The sequence below is a fragment of the Procambarus clarkii genome, chromosome 52, assembly GCF_040958095.1.
Source record: "Procambarus clarkii isolate CNS0578487 chromosome 52, FALCON_Pclarkii_2.0, whole genome shotgun sequence".
Taxonomy (NCBI): Eukaryota; Metazoa; Arthropoda; class Malacostraca; order Decapoda; family Cambaridae; genus Procambarus; species Procambarus clarkii.
This window is the reverse complement of record NC_091201.1, coordinates 24390369-24413729: the sequence shown is the minus strand read 5'-3', so window position 1 is coordinate 24413729 and position 23361 is coordinate 24390369. Positions and strand designations below refer to the sequence as shown.

The following is a 23361-nucleotide window of genomic DNA, read 5'->3' as shown; positions in this document are numbered from 1 at the left end:
TTCTGATACACAAACAGTTCTTTCAATGCTCCTTAATAAATTTCCTGGGATAAGAGGAGAGGAGAGGGGGGTAAGTAGGGTTAGGAAGGGGGAAGGAACAAAGGGGGGACCAAAGGGATGGGGACAAGGGGGTAAAGGGAGAGATGGGGTAAAGAGACCCAGGTGCAGCTGAGTATTCCTTCTATATGTAAATGGAAATGTCTGTCTGTCTCTTCCAGATTGGAGGGGAGAGGGGAAGGGCAGGGAGAAGAGAGAGGACGAGGGGATAGTAGGGAGATGAGAGGAAAGAGAGGGGAGGGTGGCTGGAAAGAGGGAAGGAGGAAGAGAGGGGGCTGGAAAGAAGGGAGGGGAAGAGAGGAAAAAATGGGGTATAATGGGGGTGGGGAGAGAGTGACACATCCCAGGCACTACTGAGTACCCCCTCTTAGTGTGTACATATGAGAGATTGGAGGCCAGTTGGGGAAGTGGGAGAGGGAGAGAAGGGGAAAAAGAGGGGAGGGGGGGGCAGGGAGATGGGGTGAGTTAAAAGGGAAGGGAACTATCGGGGGAATGCACCAAGCCATTGAGACTATATAGCACTTGGATGGAATCAGGATAAGGTTTTAGGATGGAATGGGGGGAAGGAATGGTGCCCAACCACCTGGACTACCTGTTGATGATTTTGGGGATCAGGGTCCCTTCACCCCATTCTCTGACCAAGCATTCTGGTTGCTGGTTTGATCAGTCAGGCTGTTCGATGCGGCTGCTCACAGCCGGACATATGAGTCGCAGCCTGGTTGATCAGGTATCCTTTGAAGGTGTTTGTTGAGTTCGGGGATTAAATGCTGACCTGCATGAAGCGAGACCATCGCTCTACCATCTAACCCAAGTGGTTGGTCACTAGGGCTGGGTGTGGGAGAGAGTAGGAAGAAGAGGGAAAATTGTGGAGATGAAGGGGTGGGAGAGGATTGGGAGAGGGGCAATGTGGTGAGAGAAGAGGGAGGAATGGAGGTGGGGGAGAGAAATAGGAGAAGAGGGATGTGTGGAGAGAAGAGGGGGGGGGAAAGGGGGAGGTTACTTACCTAATTACCTTGTGGAGGTTCCAGGGATCAATGTCTCCCCCAGCCCGGTCTCCGACCAGGTCTCCCGATTGGTCGTCTGGTCAACCAGGCTGTTGGATGCAGTCTCTCTCCCTGTGAGGGATAGTGTTGTCTCCCTGGCCAGTCTCTCTCCCTGTGAGGGATAGTGTTGTCTCCCTGGCCAGTCTCTCTCCCTGTGAGGGATAGTGTTGTCTCACTGGCCTGTCTCTCTCCCTGTGAGGGATAGTGTTGTCTCACTGGCCAGTCTCTCTCCCTGTGAGGGATAGTGTTGTCTCACTGGCCAGTCTCTCTCCCTGTGAGGGATAGTGTTGTCTCACTGGCCAGTCTCTCCCCATGTGTGGGGTAGTGTTTTCTCACTGGCCAGTTGGAACTTAACAGGATGTTTGTAAAGTTCCTGTATCAAAAGGTCTGCTGTTGGATGCAGCCTGGCATGAATCACAGCCTGGTTGATCAGGTATCCTTTGGAGGTGTTTATCATGTTCTCTCTTGAACCCTGTGAGAGGCCGGCCAGTTAAGACCCTTACGTGTAGCGGGAGTGTTGAAAAGTCTTGGGCCTTTGATGTTGATAGTTCTCTCTCTTAGCGTGCTTATTGCACCTCTGCATTTCAATGGGGCTATTTTGCACATCCTGCCATGCCTCCTGGTTTCATGTGATGTTATTTCCATGTACAGATTTGGAACCAGTCCCTCTAATGTTTTCCAAATGTAAATTATTAAGCATCTCTTGCCTGCACTCTAGAGAATACAGATTTAGAATTTTTAATCAGCCAAAATAATTTAGATGTTTTATAGAGTGGATTCTAGCAGTAAAGGATCTTTGCAAGATCTCCAGTTCAGCAATTTCTCCAAAATTTGAGAAATATATTTAAAATATTTAAAAAACATTCAAATTTTTTTGAAATGAAACAAAACTTAGAGTAAGATGGACATTAATGTTTATTTTGTATACTTCCACTTTATTTATATATGAAAAGTTTTCTCCTGCTTTTTCTAATTACAAAGTCTTTGATCAGATCCTCTAAAGTAATCTTACGTAACACATCTGCTTCTATATTTGGTAGAGATAAGGCATCCAACCTGCCTTGCTGCATAGTTGTTCTGTTGGGATTATCAATATACTTCAACTGAGAAAATGAATGCACATCTGAGCAATTTGTGACCATTAATGTTACAAATGTTCAAAACCAAATGTCCTAAATGTGTAAAGGTACATTCAATATTACCTTCTACAGTTATTTTATAAAGTTCAGCATGGCTGGATCTTGGTTTTTAAATTTTGTTGCACTGAACTTATGATGCACATTTATGTGTGAAGCAGGTGCAACTGTTGAAGTTCAGCTGAGAAATTGGTGTTAAAAGTCCTCTGGGTAAGTATGAATCGGTTTTTGACAACACTGAGAGAACCTTTCAATTTCGGTAGACGAAGTGATGTTATGTATCACATCACTTAAAAAAAAAAAAAAACTTCGTTGTATATCTCTCCCCTCTCCTCATCTCAGTTTCAAGCTTGTTAACAATTGTATAAAAGGTGGTGATAAGAAATTTATCTCTGGCATTCTGATCTGCTTCTGGTGCATCTCCGTCATTGAGTACCTACTTTCTGATACATTTGCGAGTTTGAACTGCCTTTTAATCAACATCTGGTAGCATTTCCTTTGTAGCCGCTTCATGTCTTGCAAATTCATCTCGTGAAGTGCACAGTTGGGTCAACTAATAATCCATACGGATCTGCAAATGTTTTCAAGTTTACATCCTCATTCTGAAGAACTTGGCCTACTCTGAATATTTAGCGGTGGTTCCGAGGTTCAAGGTCCCCGTGGCCCGGTCTCTGATCAGGACTCCTGGTTGGTGGTCTGGTCAACCAGGTTGTTGGATGTGGTTGCTTGCAGTCTGACGTATGAATCACAGCCTGGTTGATCAGATATCCTTTCGAGGTGTTTATCGAGTTCTCTTGAACACTGTGTGGGGTCAGCCATTTATGGGGCAGTTCCGGATTCTAATTTTATTGTATTCCTTAGATCTACATCATTATGTAATGTACATCATTAACCTTTAGTATTACTATTTTCTTATTATTTATATTATTGTATATATGTGTGTGTGTGTGTGTGTGTAATTTTTTCATTTATTCTGGGAGCCCCATCTTGTGAAAATTGGTTCAGCTGCACTATTCGCAGTTATGCGTTTCCTTTTTTTCCATCTTTTCGGAAGCTTTCTGGCCTCTGAGTGTTTTATTTAAAAAAGTTTGTGGTGACAAAGTTCTCCGGCAGCCTCTTCTACTTCCTATTGTTATATAAGGTTTGATTTCTCTCCATTGGTCATATACAAGACTCTCCCTCTACATATATTGGTTCATAACTGGCTGACCTGTCATGGGGGTGTTTGAGAGAGAACTTTATACACATCTCGATCCCCAAAAGGATACCTGATCAATGCGGGTGTGATTCATAACTCAGGCTGTGAACAGCTGCATCATGCAGCCTTGGTGACCAGACCACCAAGGTGACCGTTGGTGACCACCAACGAGGTCAGAGACTGGGCCTGGGAAATGTTGATCCCCTGAACCAACAACTGTTAGGCAAGTTGAGTTCCTTACACATACAGTATTGTTGCTTTCTGTGATAATACAGTACTGCTATTTTCTTTGGCCTTATCACGTGATTAAAATCACCACTATGTACCACAATTATCATCACATCCACTGCAATTACAACTGCTTCAACCACTGAAATTGCCCACACTTAATCACAGTGTAACCACCACAAGCACAAAACCTGCCTGCACCAATCACTACTGCTTGCAGCCACTAACACTGCCACAACCATCACTATTACTATTCTTCAAACACAACTTCCATTGCTCCTTTTCCTCCGACTTATTACATTCCAGGAGCTCATTATACCAAACTGTACTTGGTACTTTAGGTTTTCTTCATTACAGCACGCTGTACTCCACAACCACCATACACGAATAACACTGTACTTCTTAATCATCGTACTCTAATATCATTAGGTATTCCAGTCTGGGGTTACACTACCTTTCTTAACAACACTTACACAATTGACCCATATCTGTTTTGTTTCTATTTGAGATGTGAGTACAGTATAAATATAATATTTAATTTTTGATGATTTTAAACTAATACTGTATTACCTTTTCTTCCGCAGACTATGAAAAAAAAGTTTTTTGTTCTGCGGCGTGAAACTGGGCCTGACTACCCAGCACGTTTGGAGTACTACGACAACGAGAGGAAATTCCGTGCAGGTGCTCAGCCAAAGAAGTGAGTATTTACAAAGGATATTGCAACCTCTTTTTGTATTTTTTAAGTAGCAAACTAGAAGGGGTAGGACTGCTCAAAACATATTTTTGTGACAAAACGTGTAAATGTTAAATTTAGATCTTATCTAAAAAAAAATCTTATCTTATTGGAAAAAAATTAGAGGCAGTCCTGTTGGATAGGTAGGTATGAATAGATGTGGCGAGTGGGTAGTGACAGACATAAGTAGTAATAATAATTAACACGGTGGTTTTAGTCATAAAGCATTGTAATGAAAATCCCTTTTCTGCAGGCCACTCTGTGGCATTCCCAGAAATTAAGCATTGGTACAAATGTCTGACTTGCCAGATCTTTAATCTCATAAATTATTGTGATCATCTCAAAGCTCTCCCAATGTCCTCCCTAGAAACAAGACAAGAGAGAGGTCCTATAATATACACATGGTAAATACTAGAAGGTCAGGTCCCAAATCTACACAGTAAAATAACAACATACTGGAGAGAACAATAGGTAAGGAAATGCAGAATACAACCAGTTAACAGCAGAGGTTCCATAGGCACAATCAGTGAACACTGTATAAACATCAGAGGTCCACGGTTGGTCAACGTATTCCCAGTGAGTATAAGAAATATTACCAGCACAAACGTGGACATCTTCAAGAGAAAACTAGATACGTAGGTTTCTTAAAGCAGTACCGGACCAACCGGACTGTGGTGGGTGGATATGTGGGGCTGCGGGCTGTTCCAAGCAGCCTGTTTGGACCAAGCTCTCACAAGTCAAGCCTGGCCCCGAGCTGCACTAGGGGAGTAGAACAACACCTAGAACCCCATCCAGGTACAATCCAGGTATCCTTTGGAGGTGTTTATCAAGTTCTCTTGAACATTGTGAGAGGCTGACTAGTTATGCCCTGTGTGTAGCGGGAGCATCTTGAGCCTTTGATGATAGAATTCTCTCTCAATTTAAGCAATCCCTCCAAAGAGTCCTCGAGCTGGAGTATGTGCATCTAAAGTTCGGTTCCAATTGCACCTTTTCCTTAATTGTTATGATGTGACAGTTGAATAGTTTTAAATTTTAACCATCCCTTTATCGTGTCACTAATTTAGATTATCACTTTTGGCATCAATAAATTTTTGTAATATCAGCAAGTGGAAAAGTGTATCTTATAGTACAGTAGTTTCATTTAGTTTTTATAAATTGTAAACAAATTTAAACATTATGTAACTGCTCTTCTTCATTGACTTTATTTTGTTTACTTGCAGGCCAATTATCCTTCGTACTTGTTTTAGCATTAATCGCAAGAAGGACCCTAAACACAGCCATGTCATTGCCCTGTACTCAAATCACGACTCTGTATGCATGGCAGCTGAATCCGACGCCGAGTTGAATGACTGGCTGGGCTTACTCCACCATCATATGCATGTGACTGGTGCCGATGGACAGTCTAGGAAAATGTATGGTATGTCGCTGCTTTTATTATAATTCCTTAATATAGGTTTTTTTTTTTACTAAGTTTCATCCTGCAGGCTGGTACTATTATAGATCCCTAAGCGAGTTCCATCCTTCAGGCTGCTGCTGTTACATATTCCCAAGTGAGTTCCACTCTTTAGTCTGATACAATTACATGGCCTATATAGATCCCCAAGCGAGTTCTATCTTTCACACTTCTCACTAAAGTTAGATTTGATTTTATCCGACAGCTACGTATCTAGAAATCCACGTAAGAACTAGTTCTGATATCCATGAAACACAAAATAACCACCATGCCACAAGGGGGGATAATAAAGTAGATGCCAAAAATTTTAGACCATTAGCACTATATCATTCTTTTGCAGACTATACTAGGCTTTTTGAGTGTAGTCAATATAAGGGACACTGCAAATCTCTTAACTGATGTAAATCAGGTCATTCAATTGATCACAGAAAACAAAATGTTCAGTTGTTAAATATCCTCCCAGTAAGTATAAGAAATGTTGCTGGAACAAAAGGGAAAGCCTTAAAGGAAAAAACTGGACATTTTTCTACAAGAAATAACTGACCAACTGGGCTGTAGTGTATACGTGGGCATGCAGGCTGCTCCAAGTAACAACCAATTGGACCAAGCTCTCGCAAGTCGAGCCTTGTCCAGGGGCTGGGCTATGAGTGGAACTCCCAGAATCTAATCCAGGTACAATCCAGGTACAATCCAGGTGAAGACAAGTTTCCGCTCCTCCTTGATGGTAAAAATTAAAATGTAAATATTGGAAACCACAAATAAAAGTCAAATTGCACTATAGAAAGAAAAGGCAGTATTAAATGTTTTGGAGAAATCATGTCGGAAGACCCCTACTTTTAAAGAACACAATAAAAGTAGTTGTAACAATTGCAAGAAAAATGAGACTGGATAGCAAGAACCTTTCAAACAAGATATGGCAAACAAATTCTTTTAAAGAAATGTGCTATCTAGGGTGGAGTACGGTTGTGCACTAACACAAAAAAATACTTGATCAATCTGGTTGTCGTTTATATATCAAACTGCAAACAGTGGCATCTAATAACTTAGTTGACAAACCCACCAACTAGGAGGCCTGATTTGATCTGGTACTGTACTCTGATACTATACTCTGATACTAAGCTGAGGGGACATTGATCCTCAGAACTGCCTCAACATAAGGCAGCTTGTACTAGCACCAGCACCAGTTGTGTGTGGGAAAAAACCCAGATTTTTGCATTCAGAGGTATGATCTATTTTTTTAGAGATTACTATTTTCAAAACTTAAATGGTTTGAAACACTTGGAGACTTTTGAGAGAGCTTAAAATAGAATTATTCAAGAGCAGAGGTGCTATAGGCACAATCAGAGAACGCTGTATAAACATCAGAGGTCCACGGTTGTTTAACACCCTCCCAGCGAGTACAAGAAATACTGCCGGAACAACCGTGGACATCTTGAAGAAAACTATCTAGTTTCTCTTAAAGAAGTGCTGGACCAACTGGGCTATGGTGGATATGTGGGCCTGCGGGTCGCTCCAAGCAACTTGTTGGACCAAGCTCTCACAAGTCAAGCCTGGCCTCGGGTCAGGCTTGGGGAGTAGAACAACTCCCAGAATCCCATCATGCCGGTATCAAGCAGATCTGTCAAGAGCTTGAACTGAAGCTTTTATTCCCCCATTCATTTAACCCTGGACCCTCAACATTTCAGCTTCAAGCAGCAACCTCCATCTATTCCCTCAACACCACTATTTTCACCTAGATATCATTCCAAGATTGTATGTGAAAGAACTGATCTTTGAGGGATCCCCTTGCTGCTCATGGGATGTTAACCATACTGTAGGCATTTCTCTGGGTCTTTCTTTTTGTGCCTCTCAATGATTGCCTGTCTGCTACTGCTATTTTTCTGAGGGAAGGCACTTGTGGTTCCCTGAAGCTACTACACTGATACAGTGCTATGATGACTGAACCACACATCAGAAGATGGAGAAATGATGACATTTCGGTCTGTCCTGGGCAGTTATCAAGTCATGTGTTGGTTACATTACCAAGAACTGATGGTGGTCGACTGGAAGCTACCGTCTCCCCTCCCCCTAAATGAATTGGGGAGGTGGGATGAACAAACTTTCACTAGTTTCAAGAGATTTTGATAGTTTGTTTACATTGTTTGGGGATTTTTTTTCTCAGTTTAGAGGCTGCGATCTCATTTGAAGAGAGCAGTAGTCTGTTTTGTCTCGCTGGCTTTCTGGGTACCTTTCCTGGGGTGGCATAAATAAATATATAAATGTCACCATTCCCTGCACTTCTGTTGGAGGGCCAGGTTCTGGCTTTGGCCTCCAGTAGGTGATAGAACTCTGCAGCTGATGTAGTGACCTAGTAGTGGTACAGTACACTATCATTGATAATAGCTTCAGGGAGCCACCGTGACATGCACCCTGAAATTGGCATTTCATTACATTCAACGCTGGTTTTTTAAGCGAAACACAAGCATGATACGGTACTTTATATTGGTGTTTATTTGCTTCTTTTATTTCAGAACACGTCTGGTTGGTTTCAGTGCAGCCAAGAAGTCTCGGTAGCAGCAAAGGACTAACTGGAGAGCACCACATCTGTCTCACTTACAAGTCTATTGCACTCGTTAGAGTGGGAGACTGCCAGAAAAAAATTGAATTTCCAGTAAGTGAGGGTTGAAGGCAAATTGTAACTGATGTGTTTTTGTTTTAAGTTTTTCCCATGAGGGAAGAGATTTAACATAATATTGTTAGTTGTTTTAAATACAATAATCTTAGTGGTAGCTTAAATGGATTAGTTTGATATCTCTAGATTTTCTGTGTACTGTCCTGGGTTTGTTTATTTAGAAAGTAATGAGTGTTAACTTGAGCAGTTAGACTTGATTACCTAAGCACTACAATGGAGGAAGTAACAACAGGAAGAACCATTCAATGTTCAAAAGAGAACTTGATAAACATCTATAAAGGATGTCTGATCAATCTGGCTGTGATTCATATCAGACTGTGAGCAGCTGCATTGAACAGTTGACCAGACCATGAACCAAGAAGCCTGGCAGTGGCTGGGCTGTGGGGACATAGATCCCCAGAATCAGTACATGGTAAACAGAAGTCACAATGTGACTGCTCATTGAGACCACTTCCTGGGATTCTCTCTAATATAAAGTGATTTGCCACATTTTCTATTTTAGGTAATGTAAACTTGTCACCAAGCAAAATAACAGTTCAGTTTGAATTTGTGAGGTTTTCTCGGCAATATTTGATTTTCAGTAGTTGGTCATTAAACTGCTTTAATGAGGACTTATATACAAAGACAATAACCACATTTAGGATTTTGATTATCAGAACTTCCATTATATCATTTGTAGTATTGTGCAGTCACTGATGTACAGGCTTACCCCACCCTGTAACATGTGTTGTATGATAAATCTGGAAAAATTGTTTTCTGTTATCTTTGTCACTTTCATAGAAGTCTTTTGGAGAGTTTCAATTAGAGCTGCAAACATTGCATTTGCTTCATTGAAGGGCCAGTTATAAAATGGACTTATTTTGAGTTTGCCTAGTATGATACCTTTTATGTTGGTAAATATGAATGATGTAGTAGTTGTCTATTTGGTGTGCTCACATCCTTTCCTCAGTTTGTTTATATTTAATAGTTTATATTTCAAGATCTGCAAGCATTGGTCTTTGAGATCTTCTTTTAATCAATTTTAATTAAAGTAATGCCTTGTTTAATGTATTTTTCTGCTTGGGTAATTTTTAATATTAAGTTCTTCAATTCTTCAGTTGAATAGCATCCGTCGATGTGGCCACACGGGATCGTTCTTCTTTCTTGGACTTGGACGATCAGCCGTCACTGGTGCTGGGGACATCTGGATGCTAACGGAAGATGCTGTTATTGCCGAAAATATGCACAGCATTATAAGAAAGTAAGCCACTTGCAGTGTGTTAATCATCAAAAGATAAGTTCTCAATATTGGTGAATTCTGTCTGTGCCCACCATTGATATTATACAAAAATCTCTCTAATGCATAAATTTATATTTTGCCATGTAGATGTGTATTTACTGTCCAGATTAATTTATGAATGTTACAAGTAAACAGTCACCTTCATAGGTAAACAGCATAACCATATTCGGAGGAAAACAATGGTATGAGACCATGTGATCTGACTATAGGGAAACGGAGAGTCACTCTTGGAGAGTGAGTGAGAGAGAGTAAGAATTATATGAATAACTCAACAAGAGGTTCCAGGAGGCCTACAAACCTTAATCAGATTGGCGTCGAAGGAGGAGTGATGACAGGTGACCAGACGCAATGCTAGACAGAACTAAAGTTTATGTAGAAGAGATAAAAAAGACATTTAGAGGAATGTAGCAAAACTAGTAGGACCAGACCAAATATTGCCGTGGTTACTAACAGAAGCTGCAGGAATCTTTTGTTATGCATTAACTATAGTGTTCAACATTACACTAGACAGGAGAGAATTTGGAAAATGACAAATGTAAATTGTAGTTCCAATATATACAAGAAAGTCTAGTGTCATTAACATGCATTCTATGCAAAATGCTGAAAAGTCATTAAGAAAAGGATTGTAGAACATTTGGGGGAGTAAATTTTATAATGGGCACAATCCAGCTTTAGAGAGGGAAAATAATCTCTTGACAAATTTGATGAAATTCAATGAATCACTAAAATAAGACAAGAGGAGGAAGGCTGGGTAAACTGCATCTTCTAGACTGTCTGAAAGCTGTTGGCACAGTCTCGCAGAAAAGATGGCTATAAAGATGGAGATAAAATTAAGAATAAAGGGAAAGGCGCTGACTGGATACGGAAGTTCCTGATGGCCCTGATGAGACAATTACTGTAGTATGTAGCACCATCATGGAACCTACATAGTATGAAGCATAAACACAAACTTGACAAAATTCAGAGGTTTGCAACTAGATTACCTGGAGCATACATGGATGATTAGTACTGGAAGTGAGATAACTCATCTGTGACAGGTTGAGAAACATGGCCTCACAACCTTAGGGGAGAGAAAAAACAAGATTGGAAATGATCACTACATATACAAGTCTGAAGGAGAATAGAAAAAGTGGATAAAGTAAACCTACATTAATTAAAAGGAGTTAGGACAAGGGGACATCAATGGACACACAATTGAGTCGAGATGTAAGGAAGTTCCCGTTCCCAGTATGAGTAGCTGGCAAGTAGAGTGCACTAAAGGAAGAGGCTGTTGAAGCCAATTCCATCCACAGCTTTAAGACAAAATATGAAGAAAGTATTAATGTTGAGAGAGAGAGAGAGAATTAGTCTGCCAGGTATAAATTGCTAGGAGGTAGATCCTAGAGGGTCATAAAGAGGTAGACCTCACTTCCCCCCCCCTCCCCCCCCCCCCCATAGACACCATCATAGGTGAACAGTCACCATCATTAAAAATTAAAGTAGAAGAGTTTAAGACTCGTGAGTTACATGGCTGCACACAGTGAGCAAGACAGGTTCAAAGATTATGGTGGGGGCTTTTGGGAAGATTTCTTAAATGTCTTGACCTCCCTTTGAGCCAAGTTTCTTGGAAGAAAAGCATCAGGTACTTGTAGTATTAGGATCGTTATTATTACCACAAATAACTACCTACCTTGTGACACCCAATAATTTTTGTTTTTTTTTTCTTTCAGAGCAATGCATGACCCTCTTAATAATATGAGTGAAGACTCTCAGACGCGTGAGCGTACCCATTCTGTTTCGAATCATCGCTCATTTGATAGTGGTAAGCAAGACCCAGATATTCTGTGTAAATTTTAATTGCTAGATGCATTGTGATTAATACATGAGCCTGCAAGCAGCAGTGTCTAACAACCTGGTTGACCAGACCACCAACCAGGAGGCCTGGTCAGAGACTGGGCCATGGGAACATTAATTCCAAGAACAAACAGGTAGAATAGGGACAGGTACTATTAAGATCTCTTAAAGTTGATTATTGTTCACATGATATAGAGTATGAAATTTTTTGTCATTGCTACTAATTTCTGTACATGAATGGCTGGTGTTACCTTTCAAAAGCCATTCATTTCTGTACATGAATGGCTGGTGAAAGGTAAAATCTCTTTAGTTGGGTTTTTCTGACTGTTGTCTATCACACAAGATAAAATTTAAATTTTGCTGTGAAATTTGCCCACAATGTGTGGGGAAAATTAGGGTTTGAATGCTAATCCATTTAATAAGGCTCTATTCATGTTTTGAACAATTTTGAGTTGTGTCCGAATGAGGAAATGTGGTGTGTGAGAGTAGGTGTATAGTGTGCGAGTTGTACCATTTTTCTACAAATTTAGGAATGGTTCTATTGCTTACTAATGATGTATAATATTTTGTAGGTAGTGGTCCATGCCACATGCGTGGCCGTTGTGACAGCATGCCCTCTCGGAGTCGCACGAGCAGTGAGGGATCTGTCCAAAATGTTCCCAACAAGTTTCATGGCCATAACTGCTCCCACCAAACGGATGGTTCCATGGCGAGCTCTCTCTGCCTGCACGTCACACGACCTAAGTCTATGTACTCCTCTTCTCTATCATCGTCGTGCTCTCCACCTTTTTTTTCTGCCTTGTTCAGGTATTTGTGTGACCCTTGGGCGACCCACCCAGTACTTTTGTACAGGCTTGTTTTTAAGCCCACAGTCTCGAATTTCTGAGATTTTTTGTATATAGTTATTGCTCCAAAAACAAAGAATTGCATATATTGTCTACAACAGTGTCATAAAGATGAAATTAATTTTACTATTTGATGCAAAGGTCTTATAATATAAATTTAAAATAATTTTTTTTTATTTGAACATTCGTGTAACCTTTTTTTTTGTATTTAAAAGGATATAAATTTTGTCATGATGGTTGCCAGCTAATCTAGTAAGGTACTGATATAATATTTTAGCAATGCTTTGGAAATAAAGTGCTGCTTCCTAAATACAATACCCTGTACTAGTAGTTGGCTAACGTAGGCTGGGTCGTTCTCCGGGCACCATGTGTGGCTGTTTTTCTTTCCTGTGGTTCCTTTTTTGGCTGCTGATGCTACTGTATTATTTATGCTTTATTATCACGTAGCTGATTTCTACTACACTTGCTGTGTGCTGTTTGCTCACTGAGGATGATCACCAATATTTTATTTATACAGTGTATGGCATAACATTTGGAAACGTTTGTAGCAAAATATAATTTACTTGTTTACGGTGAAAAGTAGTGAATAATTACACTGAGAATTAGTCACGTGGGATGGAATCAAATATTCTGAACTAGCCATGACCTAGCCAAGGTTTACAGTTCCATGTTCATGTTAGACATGCGGTTAGTCACCATGTGGGTAACCATCGGATCACACTTTTCACTTTCAAGAGCATGAAGTCATTTCATGAGTAGATGCATGAAACAATGGCAAACTTGTTTCTGTACCTTACGGTGTGAAATGTCATAACTAGTATTGTGTTAACAATCTAAACCTTGTACATAGTGTTTTATCACAATCAGGATCATCTATAACACTTATCATCACAAAACAATTGCAGCTACTTATTTTATTAATCATTGATAAGTGGTGCTGTGGCCCCAACCTGCACAGCTGTGCTATGATTGTCGTTGTTTTATAATCAGCTACTCGGAACAAAAAGTTCCAAGTAGCATGGGCTATGGCGAGTCTGTAGTGGACTTACCTGGCACGGGAGTGGGGCTGTAATTGGCCCACCGGTAACCGGTAATGTCTAATAATCGGAGGATCACCTCAATCCGAGAGGTGTACATTGCCTAATGGACTTTTACATAGATTCAGTCAAATTAGTGAAGTCTATTGTACCTAGACATGGATCCCTTTTTCAAAGGTCATATTACAGGGTCATCAAACTCACCTGATGACACCTCCCCCCTCCCCTCAGCATGTCGCAGTGTTGATGGAAGGTGCGCTAATGTTAGGGAAGGCTAGCTTTAACTAGCCTATCTTTTAGAGATTTCCCTTTGACCCATGCTATCATAGGAGGTAAAGGTGGGAAGTTTTGCCATGCCAAATGTTCTATCCAGGTGACCTTAAGTCAAACCTGTAAGTCAGTTCTCGGTGTAAAGGTCCTGCTATTCCCAGAAAATAGAGTAGTAGGAGTGCTGTGAGCTCTCGCTGTATGTGCCTTGGACGCTCTGGCAGTACTGAGGCTCTCGTAGCCAGGAGGGATGCATCTGATTTTGGACTCCTGAGGAACAAGATGTGAGCCCCTGTATACCCGCTGGAGTTTTGACTTTTACGATATAGAACTAACAAATGTCATTAAGTGGGTGGCACGCCACCCTTTGCCCATGATAGCACAGTTTGTACAGTACAGAAAATGTATGTATGATAGTTAGCATTGTAAGTGTGTGGCAACATCTGTGGTATAACATTATAAAAAAAAAAAATGATGATTCCAATACATATTTTTCATAGCCTCATGGATACTGTGTGTGTACTTATCAACTAGTAAACCTGCAAAAATCTGTTGTACCAATTTAATGAAAATGTAAAACTTTACAATGATTGCAAGTTGAAGTTCATCCCCTCTGCTCCAAATTAACCCTATGCTGGGCACCAGTTGTCTGAAATTGCTTTGCTTTAACTACATCTGTGTGCAGTAATGGCAAGGCAGGATAGCAAACTGTTCACTGGTTATCAACCCAGAGCCGTTGCCAACGGCTCAAAAACAGAGGAAAGTGTCCTGAAAGATATTATTAATAGGGACGTTATCCCCACAGACACAGATCAGAAGATACAATTAACAATTTACTACAAAAATAAAAAAAAACGGCCAACCTACTCGCGAAGAACTCTCCAGACACCAAACAGATCACCTTGAAAAAACCAACGTCGTCTATGCCTTTACATGCCCACTTTGGGACTGTCAGCCCCTAAGATCTCGGTATATAGGCAAGACGACAACGTCTCTTTCTAGGCGATTAACAATGCATAAACAACAGGGCTCCATCAAGGAGCATATAATTTTGCTCACACAACCAGACCATCACCGTTGATTTGTTTCCTGTCACCTCGCTCAAAAACAAATATAAGCATGAAACGGAGTACATAAAAATTAATCTTTTGAAAATGTGGAAATCTTGCGAAATGCTTCTAGGCGTCAGACCATAAATAAAAATGTGAAAATGAACTTTTGAGAGTTAATTTTTCAATTACACTCGACAGTGAAGAAAAACGTAAGAAATATTGAGAAGATTCGTGTTGGAATCGTTAATCTTACCCTTTCGGTCATATTCAACAACATATACAGTATATATTTATAATATGCAGGCGATGAGTCACAATAATGTGGCTGAAGTATGTTGACCAGACCACACACTAGAAATTGAAGGGACAACGACGTTTCGGTCTGTCCTGGACCATTCTCAAGTCGATTGTGATGGGGAGGTAGGGACAGGCGTTAAATAGGCAAGAGAGAGCTGAGGAGGAAAGTCAGGTGTAGGGGATAGTAGTAATGAGAACTGCAGCAGGCCTGCAGCAGTAATGAGAACTGCAGGCCTGCAGCAGTAATGAGAACTGCAGGCCTGCTGCAGTTCTCATTACTACTATCCCCTACACCTGACTTTCCTCCTCAGCTCTCTCTTGCCTATTTAACGCCTGTCCCTACCTCCCCATCACAATCGACTTGAGAATGGTCCAGGACGGACCGAAACGTCGTCGTCCCTTCAATTTCTAGTGTGTGGTCTGGTCAACATATTTATAATATATATTTATATATACTGTACAGTTTATTTAAATATATAATGATGTATGCATGCATGCAGTTATATATTCACATGAGATGACGGGTAAAGAAACACAATGTTCAGAGTAGTGTGCTGGACTTGTTCGTAATGAAGGCTGTATTTTTGGAGTTTCGTGTATATTTTTTTATTGTTGATATTTTTTATAATTTTATGTGCATTTTTATTTTTACATATAGTATCTATAAGTACAGTATTTTGCTTGATTAGTCTTGAGTTGTCATAGTCTTAGAGTAGTGGCCATGTCTTGGTCACTTAACAGATGCAATGCACATTGTGTTGTTTTGATAGTTCTTATTAGTGAGATTCCACTGTAATTCAATCTAAGTTTTAATCTCTTCATGCTAAACGTCTTGGTACGTAAGTACATCTAAGAGAATTGGTAAGCTAAGAATGAAGAGGTGAGGGGGTATCAGAGGTGAGCAAAGTAGTGCTGGCAAAAGTATATGGAATAAATAATTTTGGGATGATTGGTCAAATTGTGAGAGCATTACAAAGGGTGGAAACTTGGAGAGGTGGAGCAGCTGTGAATAATGATTGGTTAAAAGATAAGGAATACAGATTGTCAGTGGAAGGAATTTGGGGTTGAGGAAGTGAGTTTATTTAAATTAAAGATTTGCTTGATGAATTGGATTTGCATGTTTACCGATAAATTGGTGATAAAAATTCATGTATGGGAAAATTTATTCTGATTGGTTCATTGTGTGAAAGTTGGGGCTAAATGTAAAGGATTAAAGGTTATATTGTTCTTGATTCATCCCATCTCCATTGGAAAAATATTAGAAAATAGATGATTATCAAAGAATTAGTTTGGAACTAATAAAATAATAATATATAAGCCTGAAAATTGAATGGTCACGATACTTGCATTAATTTGTTATTTTTTCATTCCAGAATTTTTAGTAAATAATACTTCAAATATTACTTTTATTTACATATAATTTCTTCCTCCTCCCCTTCTCATTTATGCACTCTTATCATGTAACAGGCCTGCACTGGAGCACTAGATACAAAAATAGCTGGAGTTGAAATTATTGTACAATTGTAAGAAATTACTTGAGATGAAAGGAAATACTGTGTCTGTGTTCGTGTTGAGATATGCTGTGATTATGCATCTTCAGCATGACTGAACAACATAGAAAATTTAAATAATACAAATTATACATAATTTATATTTCTTGCTTATTCTCATCATGAAATATATAAGATATGAGTTTAATTTTTGTTTTATCTTTTCTCAGTCCGAGTTCAAGCGAATCAATGGAGTCCGCAACTTCTGTTGACGACTTTGAATGCTTGCATTCTAACACTCCTGACAACAATGATGGCCTCTGTGAGTATAAAGAGGGGTTTAAACAAGCATCAAGTTTATATTGACTCATTAACCACTGTATCCAATGGCATCATTGACCCTCATGCCAGACCCCTGACTCGGGGATCTCCATTTGAATAACTAAAATCGAATGTTTACCTCTTATACCCTTAGGTTATCATCATATAACCCCATACGGTTATCATCAACATATGTTGATTGACGGGGGAATGTAGTTATCATCATATGGCGATTTAAACAATTATTGTCTGGGTTTTACATGTATGATGCACATGTATGATGCATTTTAGTGGGCTGAAATGATGGAAAAATTACTAGTGTAAATTAAAATGAATATTTCAAAAAAAATATTCAGCTTGCATATTTTGTATACATGGTAACAAAGCACTGCCTAAATTGAATACATTATAACTTAATGTATTAACAGGTGGTAGTGAGGAGGACAGTTACATGGCCATGGGACGAGTAGGGAGTACGGAGAGCAGTCATCAGCACCGGGAACTTCCACAACCTCCGTTTTCTCTTCCTATCATCAGTACTCGTCCAATGGGTTCTTCACAAAGTAAAGGTTATAATTTTGCATTTTTTAATAAATTATAAGGGTTCAAATTAATCATTTATTTTTTATAAATGTTGAATCTTGATAACAAATAACAGTTGCAGGAAAACACACAAGGCAGTACAGTACTTTTTACTAGTAAACTCAAGAACAACAGTGCATCTTTCATTTAGTAGCTAAAGTTAAATAATTACACTTATACAAAGTGCAGTAATTGAGACCAGGGCCACATTATTCCAGCTGGACCTTTAATGTTTCTGGTTTTTGGCCCCAGAAAAGGCATCTTTATTAGTGTAAATAATAAAACATAGATCCACATACAGTATACATTTAATTATTTACATGGACAATGTAAAACATAAGGCAGTTCGTACTTCCAATTTTGGAAGTATTGACCAAAATTGGTCAGTACAAAACCAAAACCACATGGGGGAAATGGAAATTATTATAAAATATGAAATGTATTTTCCAATCTCCAATCTGTATAAGTTGAAGTGTGTTAAGACACCTTATCTGGATAAATAATTTTTAGTGAACATGTAGGAATTCTTGTGACTTTCAGATTAAGCTGAATAATGGTCTGTTGTGGATAAATGTGTGGCATCGTGAGTTGTGTGTGTTGTGTATGTAATCACCTAAGTGACACTACAGGATGAGAGCTGTGCTCATTTTGTCCTGTCTTCCTGGTTCTCTTATAATAATGCCTTGAAACTTCTGATGGTTTTGGTATCCCTCACCTTCTCACTTGTTCCAAACATCTACCCGTGTTTGCATAAGAAAACTTTCTTACATTTTTTTGCCATCTTAGTTTTCTTGGCTTGAATCAATAACTTCTAGTTTTATCATAACGGGAGGTGTTATGATAAAATTATATTAAAATTTATAACTATAAATGTCTTTTATTTAGTATGCCTTAATACATAATAAAGTAATATTTTACATTGCTTAATTCTCTTGTTACAGTTGCAGGTGTTGTATCACCAGTCAGTGGGAGTAGCATAGATGGCCATTGCTTATCTTCCCCTCAAGACAACTACCTTGAGATGGCCAGTCCGTCTGAGCGCATGCACGCAGGTCTTGTTGGTTCCCAGCCAGAGCGAGGGGGCTATATGTATATGGACAAAACCCAGCCCCAACCACAAGGAAGCTCAGCCTCTGAAAACTGTGGCTATATGTCAATGGGACCCCTTAATTCGCCTGGGTCTATTCCTACTACATGGCCATCACATTCCTCTAGTCAGGTAGTCTTAATGAATCTACTCATTGTAATATATGGGGAAGTTGACAGTGCAGGAGGAAGGGCAGACTGTTTGATATTCAAGGCCACAGGTACAATATTACTTAATTTAATGGGTCTTAGATATACAAGATAGGGAATTGTTAATATAAATTAATATATACTTGTTTACTCTAGCATATGGTTATCACCCTTCTGTATTCTAGAAAAAGTTAAAACCAAATGGGTAGAACACCTGGAAAGTAATGACATAATAACACAGTATGGTTTATAAACAGGAAGATCCTGTGTAACAAATCTTAGTTTTTATGAGAACCACAGAAATTCTACGAGAAAGAGATGGCTGGGTTGACTGTCTATCTGGACCTAAAACAGGCTTATGATAGTCCTACACAAAAGGTTGTTCTGGAAACTGGAACATGCTGGAGGGGTGATAGAGACTCCTGACATGGATGAAAAATTTTCTGACAGGAAAGATGAGGGTGGTAATTAAGATGCAATGTCACAGAGGCAACACATACCTAAAAGGTTAAGGAAATAATTCCTGCCTTTCCAATTACAAGTGTAATCTCATTAGGTATCATTAGCAAGGGAATATCTAGACCAGATTTCTAGCTAGAGGGGCAACAGGAGCACCTGTTTGACTACCATCCTAAATTTACAGGTATCTTCGCCACCACACTCGGCTAGCCATTCACGCATTCCCAGTGTGGTGGATGATACCACGGACAGCTACCTATCCATGGTACCTGGAGGTCACCTAGGAGACATGACCACTGGTGAAAACTTTGGTCAAGACCGCTCAGAGGGCTACTTAGATATGACTCCTACGCCTGCTGTTCCTACACCCATTCCTTACAGCCCATCTGATGGTATGTGCTTATATCAAATACTTAAATGATCTGTAATTTTGTATCTTTAATGATGTAACTGTAGAATAATTTAGTTAGTATAAAATTAGCTGACGGTATCAATGAATTTCATGTTTATATTTGACCTGTTATGAGAAACTGATCGTCTAATTTTGCAGAATTTATTACATATAACTAAATCTCTCTTGTGGAGTGGAGTTGAGTTCTTCATTGTACATTTCAAGTGGTACAGCTTGGTGTGTGTTATTCCAAGATGTAGAAATTGAATTGAAATTGAAATACTCTATTTGTAAATGTTTTGTACATTTATAGTTGGGTTAGTTTATACAAATTGACACCAAATTATTTAGTTAAGAGAAAGTCATAATAACAGCATAACATGTAATATCTGTAATTATAAACTGTGTACTCAAGAATTAGATCTAGAAGCTACATTTATCAATGATTTAAGATTACAGTTGTCAGATTCAGAATCTAAAACTATTTCCATAACTTATACAAAAGACCATTCCTACTTTTCTGGTGAAAGTCAAATAAAAGTTTTAATACTTATATAGGTCTCTCTCTGTAATTATTTTTCCTTAACAGGTGACTCGTTTCCTGAAATGTCTCCTGGTAGCAGCTGTTCATTTACGTCTGGAACCCCTTCTTCTGATCATCGTTTTCCTGATTTCATAGCTGAGAAAAGTGGAAGTGGTTCATATTATGGTTATTCTGAAGATGACGATTCCTCCATAGACCGACCAATCAGAACAAATTCGGTTGGCTCTAAACCTGAACAATTTAGAAGCCGCAAGAATAGGTAAGTCACACATGTCTCATCTCAAGATTCTCTATTTTGGCTGTACATAATTGTTGCATGGTAGGAATTACTGGTTATGTAGTAGACATTAGCAGGTCTCTGATGCATGACACCAGCTTTGGGACTGTTGCTTGGCATGGCTAATTGTTGTTATAATACAGATACAAGTACTTCAAGAATTTTGAGAGATTGAATTGTGAATTCATCTTTATGGCTGAAGGTATTTATTGCACAACAAAACCTGTAAAGTTTAAGGTTATTGACATGATTGTCGGTGACTTGGCATAATGTTAGTTAACGGTTTTTCAAATTCTAGCACGATATTGCACTAAATTAAAATATCATCATCCATTCCTGTTTCTGTATTGATACATTGAAAAACCTAAGGATTGGTTTTTCTTAACTCCCACTCAGATTAGTTTTGCCATTACAGGTTTATACAGGCATTTGCAACTCTTCTTGTTTCCTATCACACGTCTTGTTGCAATAAATGTTGTGTAAAGTTTTCTTCATGATTGCAGTATCAACTCGATGTTAACACTTTAATGTTCCAACCCATCAGTGCATTCCAAACCATAAATGTTCCGGACATCTCAAGGTTCCACTCAGCGACGCCCGAGATGTTCATATTTTTTTTTTCTTTCACTTTGTTTGGGCCATAACTATAAATTTGGTGTCAAAATGTTCTGAAATGAATTTGCTGGAGTATAGATGCGAAACAAAATTATTATTTTTTCTAATAGATTATGTGTAACAGTGCTGAATATATGAATGTTTATGAACATTTAACATTCCTTATATTTAAAAACTACATATTTTTATTTATCATAATAAAAACATTTATGGACATGTGTGCATGATTGGTCTATGTTGGCGTAAAAAAAAAGATATAGCATTCATACTTCTCCAGTTGGTAATTTGCGAAGCATTGTAGAAATACTCGCAGGGAGAGCAATAATAATTGTCTTGACTGATAGGTAGTTGGCTGGGGTGATCTCTAGATATGGTCCCTTGATAACCTATGCACACTCTCTTCTTGTCCTAAACAAAATTTCAATAAAATAATAAGAAGAATAATAGAGATTTTTGGGAAATTTGAGATGGATGACGCATTTTAGCATCGTTGGAATGTTTATTGTTGGAGTACGGATGTGTGTCTTAGAATCGTTGGAACACTAAATTGTTTAAAACTTTAAAACTTTGAAAATTTGTACCAAGTTTTTAATAACTTGAGTTATTGCCTCATTTGGTAGCAGGCTTTTATGAGGTTGTATGGTGCCCATATATGCAATTGTCGATTAGATATATTTGATTTAGCGGAGCTTAATAATTAAATATTTGCTAAGGAGAAATTGTTCTCAGTATCACCATTATCATCTGTCATAAGTCTTCAGTTGTTATTATTGCTCATAACATAAGAGGCAAAATAGTTAAATGGATTGCTAGTTCGATGCAACAAGAGATCAAAACATACTGTTATAAATTAAATCAACTTGGCCTGGTGTAACATCTGGGTCTATGCTCATAACCTGATACAAAAGGGTAGAGCTAATTTAAACATGGAGCAAATGTAACTTTGGTGAGGCATAAGTGTAATTCAATAATCAGGCACATGATAAATTCAATTTAAGGTTTATAAGATTAAAGTTGTGCATATAGGATATTCTTTTCTGAGTTTCTCAATATTATGTTAAGCATCCTGCTGATAAGAGTACTAGAAGAGAATAGATATTCAGGCCTCGCTATTTATTCATAGATTCATCATGTTCTTATGATTTCATTGATTGCATTAGAAGAAAGTAAATGTTATTAGTTCCCAGGTATTTTTATGTATATATACAGTATATTAGAATGCTCCAAAATATAACAGACCTTTTAACATCCAGACCACATGCTTAGTTGTACAAATATTTCAAGTATTTATTATCTGGGAGAGCTGGTGTTGGAGGCTCCCTTCAATCCACACCAGGCCCTTGCGAGTCCTTGTAATCCTACCAGGAATTGTAGGCTCAAAACCTAGTCCCCTTTTAAAGAGGCACAGAGAGTGTGAGGATACTAGATGACCAAGAAAGGGCTAACCAGAAAGGTGAGCAAAACAATAGACAATCAGCATGGTAAGGTTAGCAAAACATAGGAAATGAGACACTTAAGATGAACCACCTAGTGAAGTAGGTCACCTGCCAGTTAACCTGCTCACTGCCAGGTGGCTATGCACCTAGCTACTGTTTCCAGCCTTGACTAGTCATTCATTTACCTGGTGTGCTCACCAAATGCTGGTGCTGTTATGCTTCCCCATTCCAGCCATTCTCTTTGAGGCATTTAATGATGACCAGGCATGTGCAGTTAAAGGTGGAGAGTAAATCACGCACATGTTGGGCTGTACGGTAGAGCGATGGGCTTGCTTCATGCAGGTCAGTGTTCAATACCCGATACCGTCCAGTTGGTAGGGCACCATTCCTTCTCCCTGCCCCATCCCAAACCCTTATTCTGATCCCTTCGAAGTGCTATATAGTCATAATGGCTTGGTGCTTTCTCCTGATAGTTCCCTTCCACTAGCCCTAAATCCTAAGGACTATGGTTGGAATGAGATTGATGGAATGTTAAGACTGTCCTGCATTACCCTGTAAGTGAACATAGATGGACAACCACACTTTAAGGGTTAAGGTATTTTATTGATTTCCATTGAAAATATACCCCGCCACGTTTGTAATTGTAAGCAACATGTGATCAGTTTGTCATTAAATAAAGATTCAAAATCAGGGGAAGCTATACAGTACTGTATATTGCTGCTAGAGTTAGGCAAGTTTAAAAAGTTAGTCAATTGTGTACATTATTGGACCAAATTGTACCAATTACTATTGTTTGTAGTCATTTTAATGTTTTCTGTATCACGTCGTGATAAGTATTGTCATATCAGGGGCTCTTGTGGCTCCCTGAAGCTATTGCACAC

The 23361-nt window shown here is 39.0% G+C and overlaps 1 protein-coding gene across 4 annotated transcripts in view; it reads left to right on the top strand.

The window, feature by feature from the left end:
* Nucleotides 1-23361, top strand: part of LOC123763636 (insulin receptor substrate 1 chico) — a 103707-nt gene that overhangs the window by 67952 nt on the left and 12394 nt on the right. For 2 of the 4 annotated variants that reach the window (XM_045750885.2, XM_045750888.2), the window contains exons 2-12: nucleotides 4247-4359; nucleotides 5616-5812; nucleotides 8359-8498; nucleotides 9617-9759; nucleotides 11508-11599; nucleotides 12204-12438; nucleotides 16850-16941; nucleotides 17369-17509; nucleotides 18464-18741; nucleotides 19402-19609; nucleotides 20198-20411. In XM_045750885.2, coding sequence (XP_045606841.1) covers nucleotides 4247-4359; nucleotides 5616-5812; nucleotides 8359-8498; nucleotides 9617-9759; nucleotides 11508-11599; nucleotides 12204-12438; nucleotides 16850-16941; nucleotides 17369-17509; nucleotides 18464-18741; nucleotides 19402-19609; nucleotides 20198-20411 — 1853 coding nt within the window. The remainder of the gene's footprint in view (nucleotides 1-4246; nucleotides 4360-5615; nucleotides 5813-8358; nucleotides 8499-9616; nucleotides 9760-11507; nucleotides 11600-12203; nucleotides 12439-16849; nucleotides 16942-17368; nucleotides 17510-18463; nucleotides 18742-19401; nucleotides 19610-20197; nucleotides 20412-23361) is intronic. The other 2 variants (XM_045750887.2, XM_045750886.2) reach the window with 2 other exon arrangements.